Here is a 13,654-nt window from a genome sequence, read left to right on the forward strand (position 1 = left end):
TGCCACCCTCTCGTCGCTTCACTTTGCGGAGCGAGCAGCCCACCCGCAGGGCAGCCCTGCGGCGCCCGGCCCGGCCCCGGCCCTGGGCTCAGGGAAGGGGCTGGCTCCGCCACGGGCCCCGCGGGGCAAAGCGCTCACACCCAGCCTCCTCCCCGAGCAGCCCCCCAAGGTGGCTTCGCCTCGCTAACAGGGGCCGCCGGTGGCCGGACGCGGGGCCAGGAGGACCGCGCCGCGCCGCGCCGCAACCGCGTTACACCGCACCGCTCCGCGCCGCCGGAGCCGGCGCCCCCCGCCGCTGGGGGCTGCCTTGGCCGGCCAGCCCCGCACCCGCGCCCCCCACTCACTTCTGCCCAGCGCCTCCGCCTTCCATTCCGTCTCCTCCACTGCCCCGTAGCGCCTCAGGGGTCTGTCGGCCTCCGCGCTGGCCGAGATGGACCTCCTCAGCTCCATGGCCGGGCCGGGCGGCGCGGGGCTCCGCACCTCACTCCATGCCAGCGGGACTGCGGCCCGGCTGCCGCGGAGACAACGCGGAGCTCACCGCTCCTCTGCGCGGACCCGCGGACGGGCGGGGGGGGGAAGGGGCGCTGCGCACATGCTCAGTGCGGGGCTAGGGCGGGAGGAGGCAGGGAAACAATGCGGCCGTAACCCCCCGCGGGGGGCCGGCACCCCGCACATGCTGCACACACGCCCCGCCCGCCCGGCCCCCCCGGGCGAGTCGGTTCCCTCCGCCGCTTGGATGGGCAGCCCGAGCCCCGCAAGGCTGCTGCGGCGCAGCCCAGAGCCCGGGCTGGCGGGGCTGGCTGCCCATCCCTGCACCTGCGGCGTGCGCTCCCGCCGCACCGCCGGAGCGACTCGGGGAAGCGGGAGTTAGTGACTACGCTCACTGCCGGGGCACGGGGGGACCGTCCGTCTTGTCTCTCGGCACTGAGCACATCTTCTGGCCTCAGCAGCTGGGGAATAATGGTAAAATCCACAGACACTCATGGCTTTTGCAGTCTAACACATCTCAGGTTGCTGTGCATGTAGCCTTTGGCTTTCTGGAAAGTCCTGAATGGAGTGACACTCATTTCAGCATCATGTTCCCAAAAGCCAGAGGACAGCACCCAAACAAGAGACAGGATTTTGTATTTCCCATAACCATATGTATTTTTCATAAGCATGCAGCTCTACTGCTTATGCAGCCTGCTGGGATTAGAAGAGAAGGAAATGACTATGCAGAAAGCACAAGTGTGATGATAATTATTGTTGTTATTATTTTTTTTTCTTTTATCGTAGAGGAGGTTATATGGATAAAATCCCCGAACAGCGTTTTACAGTTGGAGAATACCTTTTCTAGTGAAATCCCATTGCACTTTGCTGTGTGTGGTATCATTTCCGATGTAAAGACAATGAAGCAGGAGTTTGGCAGGTTGTTCAGTGTCCCACAGCAAATCAGGGTTTTAGCACTCCTTGTCTGATTTACGAGGAGTCATGGTGTACTGGGAATGCTTAATGAATACTGGGTGCATGAAAGATTGTTTGTTTGAAACCTACCTTTGCCTACAAACTTTGTCTTGCCCTTCAGTTATCAATACTTCAAAAGTACTATTTCCGTAGTCAATGATGTACTTACTAACTGGACTGACGTACATTGCTGCTATACTCATGAACAATTCTGTTTGGGGTGCTTCACATGTCGGAGGAGAGAAAACCTCCACATGGGTTTTAAAATTGTAACACTGAAAATCCCTGTTACCATTTCTCTGCTTTTTCTGAGAACTGGAATTAGCTAACAAATTAAAATGAGTTGGACAATGTTTTAGAAGATCTTCAGGGCTCTCTGATTTTTCTGTCAGCTGTGCTCCCCAGGGATATGCCATGATTCAAGCACCAGACATGCTGGAAGAGCTCTTGCTGACTGTGCAATGCTCCTTCCTCGCTGGCTTTGGCCTTTAGAGATGGAGCCCAAACAGAGCTGTGAGTCAAGCAGAAAAGTTGGGGGCAGCAGCACTCTGCACAGCTGATTTTGGGTGACAGTGCAGCTGCCTGCTGGGGTGGGCTGGACTGACTCACTTTTAGAAGTGAGGCACACAAGTGTGGGAGGAACATACGAGCCCATCTGGGATCTGGATGAGAGCTGGACTAAGGGAAACAGGCTGATTAGGGAGAAGGGCCAATTTTTGGTGGATCTGAAGACTATTTAGCTTCAATCCATCCCTTCAAGTTTTTTTGATAATTATAATCCAAGGGCATTGTTTAGGAGAGGGAGGAATTGGTTGAATATTTAAAGCTCTGCATTTGTTGGTATGGAAGAAAAACACCCACTAGCTCAAAACTTGTATGCACAGACTTTACTTACATAAAGCAAAGAATGTACAAGGTGATTTACCATAACTAGGAAGTTTTCACCTGCCCATTTTGAAAAAGTCACAAAATTCACTAAGGGCCTAGTCCTGCAGACTATTAAACATAAGAGCAGGTATGTGGAAGCAGTCCCGCTGAGTTCATTTGCACAGAAGTTTTTGCAAGATTGGAGCTTAAGTATGTACCAATTATTTTGCTGATGTTCTAAGATTAGCATTTTTGCTGTTGTGACTTTGAAGCGTTTTCACTGCTGCATTTGCAAGTGGAATTAAATTTCCACTACTGATGATGCCTTTCAGTGGACCTCAGCAATACATATGCATTCCTTCACTCACAAACATTGGTTTTCTTCTACTGAAAGCACTATTAAGGAAGAAAATATAAAAATTCAGGTATTTTCTGTTTGTAAAATAGTCCCTGGTAGAAAAAGAGAGATGCACTTTGTTCTTATAGTCATTTCCCATGACTGCTTTAGTTCCCATTTCTCAATTAAGTCCTGCCATAAGGAGCTATAGCTGGTCAGTGGCAGTTGGCAGATCCACTCTCTCATTTATTGCTATTTAGCCTCCATTAGACATCACTGATGTCCCATGGCAGACACGACACTATATATACCAACTGGCACACTTTACTCAGGCAAAATCCCTAACATCAGTATAACTTGTAAATCAGCTAGGGGAAAACAGTCTTTGCTTTCATGGAGCTTCTTAAGCATCTTAGATTTCTCAGTCTGAAGTTCTCAGAGCTCTCTTGCCTTTATGGGCACATCTAGTATATCAAAAGATTTTATAAAGCTGCTTTGGGGGTCTGGGGTGGGCTGCAGTGAAGGTAAAAGTCAGAGTTGTTCTTTGTCAGACAGTACTGTCATTCTAACAAAAAAACACCAGAAAGTGTTAAAATTTTGCCCAGGTATAATAAAACCCTGCAACTTAGTTCATGAAACAAAATGAAAATTAAAACAAAATGAAAATTAAGTGGATTAGGCACAATTATTCCATTTTGTGTGCAGAAATACCCAGATCCATATCTAGGAGGGACAGAAGTGTCACTGCTCATGTAAACTGACTGCTTGCATAACACAGGTTGTGCGACTCCTACAAATCTGTCCTGTAATATTTTTTTCAGTAAGTCTTGTTTCAGAACATTTCTGAGTTGGAGGAGTTACCATAATTCCTTAATATTTTATGTAATGGTTAATCCTATATCATGTGAAAATACCTCCTCTTGAATCTTCATCCCTCAACACTTAGGGTTCTCTGTAGTTCCAGCCCCTTAGAATTTCCCCAGTTGGAGCTGGTACCCTGTGCAAGCTCTGACCGTGCAGCCCACAAGCTATTTCAGCAATACATAAGGAGCCTGGGGGGGTGTCAGCCTCCACACATTCACACTGCTGTGCTACAGCCTCTCTGCCACCTCCAGATCTCACTTGCCAGGCGTATGCATGGCACAAAAATGTCCTGGCACAGGTGAAAGGCTGCGACAGAGCACTGAAGTAAAAGGCCCATCTGTTGGCAAACCTGATGGTCAAACACATTTTGGAAGGCACACACATAGCTCCATGATGCGCCCTCCCCTGCATGGTCCTATGCAGCAGAGTTGCGGTGGGATGGACAGAGGGCCACAATTAAGCTAAAGAACCCACACAAACCCTTATCACAATAGGGCTGTTGTAGGGCACCATTCATATAAAATAATCCCTGCAATAATGGGGTTTATCTGTGCTTGAAATTCAGCCAACTCATGACTTTTTCAAGGATCCAACTTTGTCCTATGGTGTGAGCAGAAACCAGTGTCATAACCTAGTACAGGGCTTGTCTGAGGCTGCTGCAGCCAGAATCCCTGCTACATACTGTGTACCACATGGCCAGGGTGAGCACTGGGGGCAAACAGACAAAGCTTTACTCAGCACAGTGCTTACCAGTGAGTGAGGGTCTGTTCAGATCTGCGGCTACGGCCATATTGTGTGGTATGGTGGCAGTGTGATGTCCTGGAAGCTATAGTGGTAAATCTCTACTTTGTACTTCACCTTTTCCCAAATTATTATGACCAGTCTACATAGACAGCTTTACATAGAGGGGGAAAATAGTTCTAATGTGTTAGCATCCCTTGCCTGTTTCATAACACAGTATGAGTTTATCTGAGTAAATGGGATCTTACTGGATCATGAATTCAAGTTATCACAGAAAATGAGGACTGTGTCATTCTAAGTATATTTCTTACACATTTGTATTATTGCTCTCCCTAAAAGACCTGTATTAGACCAGAGTAAAATTCATTCACCTTTTGTTTAGCTAATGCTCTTTGTGTACTTATTTATTTAGAATTACAGCCTTTCCATATATTAACCATTCCTTTTACAATATTTTTTAGGCTAAATTCATAAATAATTCACAACAGTTGCAGTAAAGTAACTAGGATGTTGGTCCTTTTCCACAGTTACCCTCAATCTTGGTCAGGATAGAAAAGTGCATCTACAGCTTAAAAGCAGTGTGTATTGCATGCAAGCAAGGTATTCTAATGAGCTTGTTAAAAGTCAAATGAGGTGCCTTGAAATTAATGTCATGAGTCTGAGGTATGACAGTGATCCAAACATTTGAGTGTTCATAAGTATTTCTACCTGAACACCTATTAAATGCCATCTTATTCCATTTTTAAAATTTTTTAATACTTCTTCCATGTGAAATATTGTATGACTGTAGTGCTGGTTTCTATGTGTCGTTAACTGTTTCATCAGACATGCACCCAGAAAAAAAATTGACTATATATTCAACTTACTCCAAAGCTGAATTTCTAGTAGAGCTACGGAAGTAAGATTAGCATTTAAAGGCAAATTTTAGTGAACAGTGTGCCACTAATAATGTGTTAGGTATGACATGCTTCACAGTGTCTGGTTTGAACAATACTGAAGTACTTCATGTCCTAGAAACTGTTTTCCTAGGAAATTTTTCTGTTTTTTAAAATCTCTGCATATTGCTGCTTATGATTTGACTTGAATGCAATAAATGTTAACGGGCAGCACTGGAGCTACAGCATTTGCCTGCCTATCTCTTATCTAGATTTGGAGATCTATCCAGTGAAGTTGGGTCTGACCTAGCAAATATTTAGATAACTCTAAGAAGGACGAGTACTTAATTGCCTTTCTATCTCAAATCAAGACAGAGCCTTGCAGAAATGAGCTCCCAAAAAACAGTCTAGGCTGAACACAGCTTCTTAAACCTTTGGAGTTTAACATACGATTCAGGTGAAACTGAACTCATAAATCAATGGCCTGTGCTCAGTTATGCTGAGTTTTGAAGTGTCTGTGTTTGACAATTGTGTCTGTACCTGTACTGAGCCTATTTGCAAATGTTCCTGGGAGGTGAGTAACAGAGATTACTAAAGCTGGCACAGTACTTTCCACTTATTTAGATTTATCTCAGCTATTTTCAGTATAGAAGGTCCAAAACCACAGCAAAAATTCAGGAGATACAGTAGCAGAAGAGGCAGGGCATATATGTCTAGTAGAAAGAATGGAAAAAATCTGCACAGACCAATGGCTGTAGTTGTGACTAACACAGATATCAGACACATACTTCTCTAAATTTTTTTCCTTCCCATTTTATTTTTGTCTTAGTAAACTCTTTCTACATTCACTCTCCTTATAAGGTACGAATTTTACAGAAAAAGCTGTTATAGCATCTGCCAGATATGTTACTAATACCACGGGTAGTGAAGTTGTCCATATAAGAGTCTTATTTTTGGTATTTGGAGTGAACTCCAGTGCTATGACTGGACTCACTGCTGTGTATGTGAGTCATTATTGTGCAGGTGGCTTTTGTATCAGTGATGGGTGTCCACAGAATCATAGAAAACCAAATGTTTGAGTTCAGAAAATTTAAATGTTGAGATAAATTGGTCTGGGCCATTTTAGGAGACCTGCAAACACAGCCAAAAATAAGTAATATTCTGGTGTGTATGTGGGCATGTCCATTTTAAAGTAATATACTGTGTAAAATGTGCAGGCACAGCAGCATGCATCCCCAAGAACAGCTCTCTTAGGGCCTGAGGTTTTCCTCATTTCACTTAGTGCAAAATGTAAAGGTGACTTTCTGTAAGCCTCCACCTTACCTACACAAGTTTGGATCTTACACAGAGAGCTCAAAACTGCTTACGAGCTGTGAGGCACACAAAGAAAGTGTGTCAGCATCGTGCTGATCCATGTTCCTGTGCAATGTACGTGCTCCACTGCCCTTGCATTCTAACGGGCCTGCCCATCACTTCCGTGGAGTGTTTTGCTACCCCTTTCACTGGAAGTGGAAGCTATAATGTCACAGCCCTGCATTCCGAAAAGGCTTTTTTTATGACTTGAATTTCTCTCCATATTTGGCCTTCAGTGATAGAAAACCCGTATCCCATTGTTTTTCAACTTCTGCCCCAAAACAGTAAGTAAAACACTGTATAGGTAATTGTGATATCACGTCAAGTGTAATTACTATGAACACATAATAATTCGTTACTGTATGATGACCACTCTGTGCAAAATCCTTCACTGTCACTGGCGTTATCACAGCAAATCAGCTGCAGCTAACAGTCCTGTTACATTTCGGATGGAAAAGTACGTGATGCGTGAAATGGAAGTAGCTGAACACACTTAGTAGATAAGTAAAGGTGGTTTTTACTTCAGAGAGAGATAGAAGTAATGGTAAGATAAGAATACCACAGGGAGCCAGGCTTTGAGAGGTAGATTTCTCCAGGCCAGCCTAGAACAAGAGAAAGACTAGAGGTGGAAAAAGAAGCAAAAAGCTTGTATTTTCTTCTCTAAATATTTGTGCAATGAGAAGATGACTGCTTTCCTGACATATCTAAGAAGTAATAGTGTGAACGTTTATTCTTATGTATGCACACACTAAGTGCAGAGTGAAATACATACTTATATACTGATTCCAGGCAAGAATGCTGTAACTTAATTTACCCTGCCACCAAATTATACCCTGTAAAAGGACATACAATTCAGAATGAAGCTGACACTTCCTCCACAGATGAAGGATCTCATGTGGTGTAGAACTCTGTGTGCATGGCTTGTGAGTCCATATGGGCCAGACACTGTATTTATCACAGCCATCTGAGTGCTTATGCGTTTTACTTCTGCTGTAACTGCATAAAGTACAGTAATGAACTGGGAACAGCATATTCCCACTCTCCCTATACCTCTGGTGACTGAACTACCTACTAGGCTATATATTCATGCTTCCTCTTGGTCTCTCTTTGATTTAATCAGTCTTGACAGTGTAAAATGAAGCAGAGTGGACTGTAGATCCCAATAAAGATCCCATATTTAAGGTCTTCTCCTGACAGAGGGGAACATTTGCACAGACGTCCCAGGTTATGTCCCTTACCAAAATCATCCATGTGCGCACTGACTCTGACCTGCTGTCCTTCTCCCCCTGTTGTTTTACGACCCCACTTCACAACTGGCTTTCTCTGAACATAGCAAACAAAAAGGCCCATTCTTCAGTTTCTGAAGTTCTCTCATGTACCCGCTGCTACAGCAGAGCTGTCCTTGACAATGTATTTTCTGAACATACTCCACACCTCATTAGTCTCTTCTGGTGCTGAGACTTATCTCAGCACAAATAACTGTAATTGTTACTAGCGTTGCATAGAGGGGAATGGCGTATTTTACTACACTCTTTGCAATGAAGTCTGTTTTTCTATCTGGATACACGGTGAAAGGCTTTTGGCCACTGCCCCATTAAAATAATAAACTACAAAAAATGGGAAGGCAGTGTTTCTTACAGTGGATGGTGTTGAAGAGTATATGCAACACACATACATTCTTGTTTTAACATGCATTACAGTAACTTTTATCATTGTGAACTGGCAACTGAATGTGAATTCTGCAACTTCAAAATTAAGGGAGCACATACAGTCTTTGGCTGCTTAAGCACAGGAATGTTAAGCAGAAGTAGAAAAGAAAATTATCTATGTGAAGCATATGTGAAATGGTCACTGGGATTAATCTTTACAGCCTTACTGTCTACATTACAAATTAGAGATTGCACAGCAAAAAAGGGTTCACAAAAAAGCATGAAGAATGATTTAGTGAGGGGCTAACAGAGCTAAACCTATCATTGTTTATCCAAGGAATAAACAAAAACTTTAAGAGTTTACTGCTACATGCATACAGAAAGCTTTGTCTGCTGTACCAACTCTTTAAATCTTGTCAGAAAGGGAATAACAGTATCTTATTAGAATGTTAAGGCTAGATTGATTTAGATAGGTGATAAGATTTCATAAAAATACATAAATAATTTCTCAGAGATGAAGAAGATCATCCATTGTTTGAAGTCTTTGGATACCTTTCTAGAAGATGGCACGAGACTCAACATCACTGGTTTGATTCAGGAAAAACTCTTTGCTTTGCATTATGCAGGGATTCAGACTGAATGATCTTTTTTGTCCCCATTGGCCATGAAGTCTATGAAACAGAATTTTTTCAACTTGAAACCTTTCCATAAAGCTTCCTCCTCATTCTATATATACAAGAAGTTACAGCGGGGAACGGAGGTGGTGTCTCTCTTCCAGTTGTGGAATACATTACTCCCTTCAGCTTCAAATCATCTAAACAGTTTCTTTCCCAAGAAAATCCCACACAAACTACACTGAGTGTAGTCCTTCAATGAAGACCCCATTGCTAACCCCTGCTCTCTTTAAAAGCTGTTTCTATCTTCTTTCCTACCTGAATTCCTCAGTTCCTTCTGAAAATGTATTAATTATCTGAACAGATCATCACATCAAAGTTTTACCATTTTTTAATAAAAATAAATTAAGTCCACTGGCTTCAGCATAAAGCTTTGAAGATGGGAATTCTGCTCTGAATTTGTTGAGAAGTGGCAGATAACTTGATGTATGTAACTAACCTTGAAAGGGAGTGAATAATCCTTGCTTATCATTTACTCTGCTGCTGTGTTAAGGTCTGTAACATCAAATCGAGCTTTTTGCTGCGTGTGGTCCATGATAGATGCCATAAGAACTTTATAAAAGACCTGGCTTTGTTTATACACATACTAGTTAAAGACAGACAGAGCCAAAGAACAGCATTTAATGTTTATTAAGCCTTTGCAAAAACACAGACATTTTTCATTCAACTTGAAATTAATTATTTTAGTCAAATTCAAGTATTTCTTGCACATCTCACTGGATTGGCACTAGCAGTAGAAGAAGCAGCATAAGCAGAAAGCATTGGCACTTAGAGCAGAGAATCGGAAGGCTGAAGCTGCATAGATTTCAAAGGTTGTGCTATACAGAGAACTTAACATATCAGATACGGTAACAAACTACAGGCAGTTCCACCTTCACTGCAGTATGAAACTGGTTTTTTAATGGTATGTTACTGGATGGTTGTTTCTGGTGTGAAAAAGACAGAGGCCTTCTGGTGAATTTTCCAAGCCTAGAAGGATGTATTTCACATACCAGTAAGCACAGGAGGTTCATTTGCATAAAAGATTTGCAGTAGAAAAATACATTTTGAAATTCTCATTTTATCAAATTCAGACTCTACATCTCCACAGCTATCCAGAATAACACAAAGCTGGAACTGCACCTGATATAAATGTCTTCTCATCCCATTTGCTCTTAGAGAGAACCCGTGACATGAAAACATCATCTGGATGCATGCCTAGTAGCTATTGGCAGGGTGTTCCCTCCTTCCTGAGCACCTACATGATGTATAATTCTGTTCATCTTTCTGGTTATTGAAATCTGCATGTTCAGCTGGCAATAAGATCAGTGCAATTCCTTGAAATAGTCATAAAGCCCTTATGACTGTTTTTGAAAGGGTGGTGGAGACATTAAGACAAGTCCCACCCATCTTTTTTTTAAGAAATTACTGATTTCCTAGAAGAAGCAAACAAAAGTTTATCTGCATGTCAAATAGGATTAGACTAGATGACCTGGGCTGGACATCCAGAGATTCTTTCAAACCTCAACCATTCTGTTATTCTGTGCAATTAATCTTCCAAGACAAAAAAATGTCAAGAAATACTAAAGTCTTTAACAACAAAGGGGTTAGGTCCTCAGACTAAATTGACAGAGGCAGAAAATCTTTAGAAGGAGCATTAATTTATGCACACTGAGAATTTGTTCCAATACAGCTACGCTGTTTTGTACTATGTGTGTCTGAAATGTTCATAAGACCTGTCAGTGCTGGTAATTAAAAAAAAAAAACAACCAGGTTTTTTTAATGTGAAAAGGGACTTGGGTTACTTAACTGTAAAGTATCTTAACATGAGAAACAGAGAGAGTGAAAGGATTATGCAGAATCTAAAGTTTACTGAAACATAAGAGCTACAGGCTTCCACTACATGAAAGAACGGTACTTAAAGTAACAGAAATATGGAGGGAAACCCTGAAGCCCACAGTCAGAGAAACCTGAAGACAAAGCAGGATTTAGCTCAAATTCCCAATCAAAAAGCTAGCAGCACAATAGCATACAGCAATAAAGCACAGCTTGTATAAGCTTTTAAGCTGTTTAAAATAACAGATGGATCTTCCATTCATTAAATACTCCTGCTGAAGAAAAGCATCAGCATTATACAGATCATGAGAATAGTTTTACATTCTTGATACGCCTGGGGATCAAGTTTTACCAACTATACCCATGCAGAAATATTTTTTGCACTGGGTTGCAACAGAACATTGCATGTTGCTTACAGCAAACCATTTAGCTATTTCCCTCTCCCTGTATTGTCATTATTTTCCAGTTCCCGTCTCCAAGTGAATTCTATTAATCATTAGACACTTAAGGCACAAGCAGACATAAAAATAAATAGCATCTGTAAAAAAAAGTCAAATACTTAATTAGCACACCTTATCAGAAACTTTTAAGTCTCATTGAATAGAACAGACTTTAAAACACTACACTGATCCTAAAAATACCAACAGAAAAAACACTACTGAAATTGCTTTTTTATCCTGAGGACTTAGTATGCACAATAACAATTCGACAGCTGTGGCTATCTGAAACATCTATTCACTCATCTTTCAATTTTTGAAGACATAAAATGCAGTTAGTTCCTCTGTGGATTTCTATTCCTACTGGGATGTCTAGCATCAGGATTGCCCAGTTCACACTGTGGGGTTCACACAGCAACATCCACTATATTGCTCCCATAGAGACATGTAAGATAGACACCAAGCCGGGGAATTCAACTCACCTAATCTACAATGAAGCTATCTACACAGCAACCTGTCACCCCAGACTCTCTGTTATTGGTGGAAAGAAATAGATGCTGCACAATTCACCAGACACTAAAACAGATGTCTAAAACTGCCAATTTTCCTCCACTGACTGTAAACAGAGCTTAAACTAATTAGTCAAGTTGCAAATGTCCACACTACAGATGTCAAAAGTCAATTAAAATTAATTCCACCTTAAAAGCGTAGGCAGGTGTCCTCTTCCAGGTCTGCCTGTGCAGCTGAAGATGGAATTGCAATGACTTGTCTATCCTGAGAGGGAAGCTACCTCCTCCACTTGCCTGCCAGCAAAACAAACCGTAGCAGCCCCCCACCCCACCATCTACTCTCCTCCCATCTGCGGCAGTCCTGTAGTCAAAGCCACATGGGTACCTCACATCACTCTTGACAACTGGGTTATGCTAAACACGTTGATTTTACCTGCAATAGATTGGGCAGTGCTTGCATGATCCCTTTCCCTGTCCAAACTAAGCAGCATTGGGCTCCCAAAGTAACAAATAATGGTAACCAATATGTTAAGTACTACAGCTGCTGGCCAAAGAAATGTAGGTTTATAGCCTAAGCAGGCTTTAGTTTACAATTTAGACAAGAATGAGGAATTCAGACACTCCTCAAAGTGGTTATTATTGTAACAACAATCATCAAGATGGGTTAAATCAGATATTGTTTCAAGCTTACAATTTAGTAACTTTGAGGCACAAAATCCCATTCTAATAAACCAAGGGCTCTTCTACTGGTCTGATTTCAACTTACGGTAACGACAGAGATCTGCACAGTTCCTGTTCTGAGATACATGTGCACATTAAAAAATACCAATGAGCACACCTGTATCTAGACCTGATCCTCAGTTGACAAAGCAGAGCTGTAATCAACCTTCACCTTTTCCTGGTCTCCTACATATAGTTACCCAGTGTCTTTTTTGAATAGGAATGTTTAAAAGCCATTTGAAGAAGAAATTGAAGTTCCTTATATATAGCAGGATTGTTTTGAGATGGATTCTGGCATTCACATTGCCTCCCTTCCCACGCTCTTTTTCTTCAAAATCTTAATTGTATCTTGAACATAATGAAACGGTAGAAAAGAGCCAAGATGTCAACACTCCCATGTGCTCTTCTGTACTTTAGCCCTTGAGGGGCAAAGGAAGAAGTCACTGACAGATACAACAAAAGCTCACTGCAGTGTTTAGTTAGGTTCCATCATGCAGGAACTGCTTATGACTTCCCCCAAGTGTCAATATGCAGCATCCACCCCAAAGAACTCTGACAAAGTTACTTCATACTCCCAATTAAGATAAAAGATATACAAATATATTCCAGGTTTGTACATTCTGTGAAATAATTAATTTGCATGCAGAACAAAGCAAGTTTGCCCCTATAAAAAAGTGGTCCCTACAAAACACAGCACTTCCGTTTTGTATGAAAAAAACCAGATTCAATGCCACTTTTTAGACAAGAAATCCATTAAATTTTGTTCAGCAAAAGCAATCTTGCACTGATAACAACTGTCAAGTCCAACAACTGGTGATTTAATGTTCTATTCCCCTTTTTCTAGCAATTACAAGTTGCTTGAAAATTAAATTAGAGTTACTATTTCTCCCCAGTGCAGCAGTCTGACATGATGTGCAAATGCTTACATTGCCCTGTAAGTCAGTTGTTCCCAGAAGAGATGGGCTGGCAGCATGAAAATAATTAAATGCCAATATACAATTGGCCTCTTTTATGAAAAATAAACAGGCACAAAGACAAACTGTTCCACTGCTTATACTAACCAACAAATGCTGAGATGACTGTTAAATTTAAACACAGCAATGAAGCTGCAGTGCGCTTTACTGACTTTCATAAACTCAGTTTTAACAGTTTAGAATGTGTTCAGAACTAAAGTTCTTATTTCTCTGATGATTCTTCATCTGCATTGACCTTCTCTCTTTGGAGCCACATAAATGCTGACTTTGCTGTGCCATCTCCACTCTGTTGGGAAAAGCAAATGAAGGTAGCCCAGACAAAGCCACAGAGCCCAGTGTAAGCTGTTCGCAGGTAAACAGGGACCAAAATGAAGTTTGACAGCTGTGTTGGAAGGA

General features: G+C 42.0%; 1 protein-coding gene across 3 annotated transcripts in view; it reads right to left on the bottom strand.

Annotated features, from left to right (window-relative positions):
- The window catches only part of LOC141966324 (bMERB domain-containing protein 1), a 72,245-nt gene that overhangs the window by 54,463 nt on the left and 4,128 nt on the right, over positions 1 to 13,654 (bottom strand). Inside the window, exon 1 of one of the 3 annotated variants that reach the window (XM_074918850.1) lies at positions 345 to 594. The exons of 1 other annotated variant lie outside the window; for it this stretch is intronic. In XM_074918850.1, coding sequence (XP_074774951.1) covers positions 345 to 450 — 106 coding nt within the window. In that variant the 5' untranslated portion in view covers positions 451 to 594. Of the gene's footprint in view, positions 1 to 344; positions 595 to 9,423; positions 13,641 to 13,654 lie in introns of those variants that run through there. One more of the 3 variants, XM_074918851.1, reaches the window with a different exon arrangement.

This window comes from Athene noctua, chromosome 15, assembly GCF_965140245.1.
Source record: "Athene noctua chromosome 15, bAthNoc1.hap1.1, whole genome shotgun sequence".
Lineage (NCBI taxonomy): Eukaryota > Metazoa > Chordata > Aves > Strigiformes > Strigidae > Athene > Athene noctua.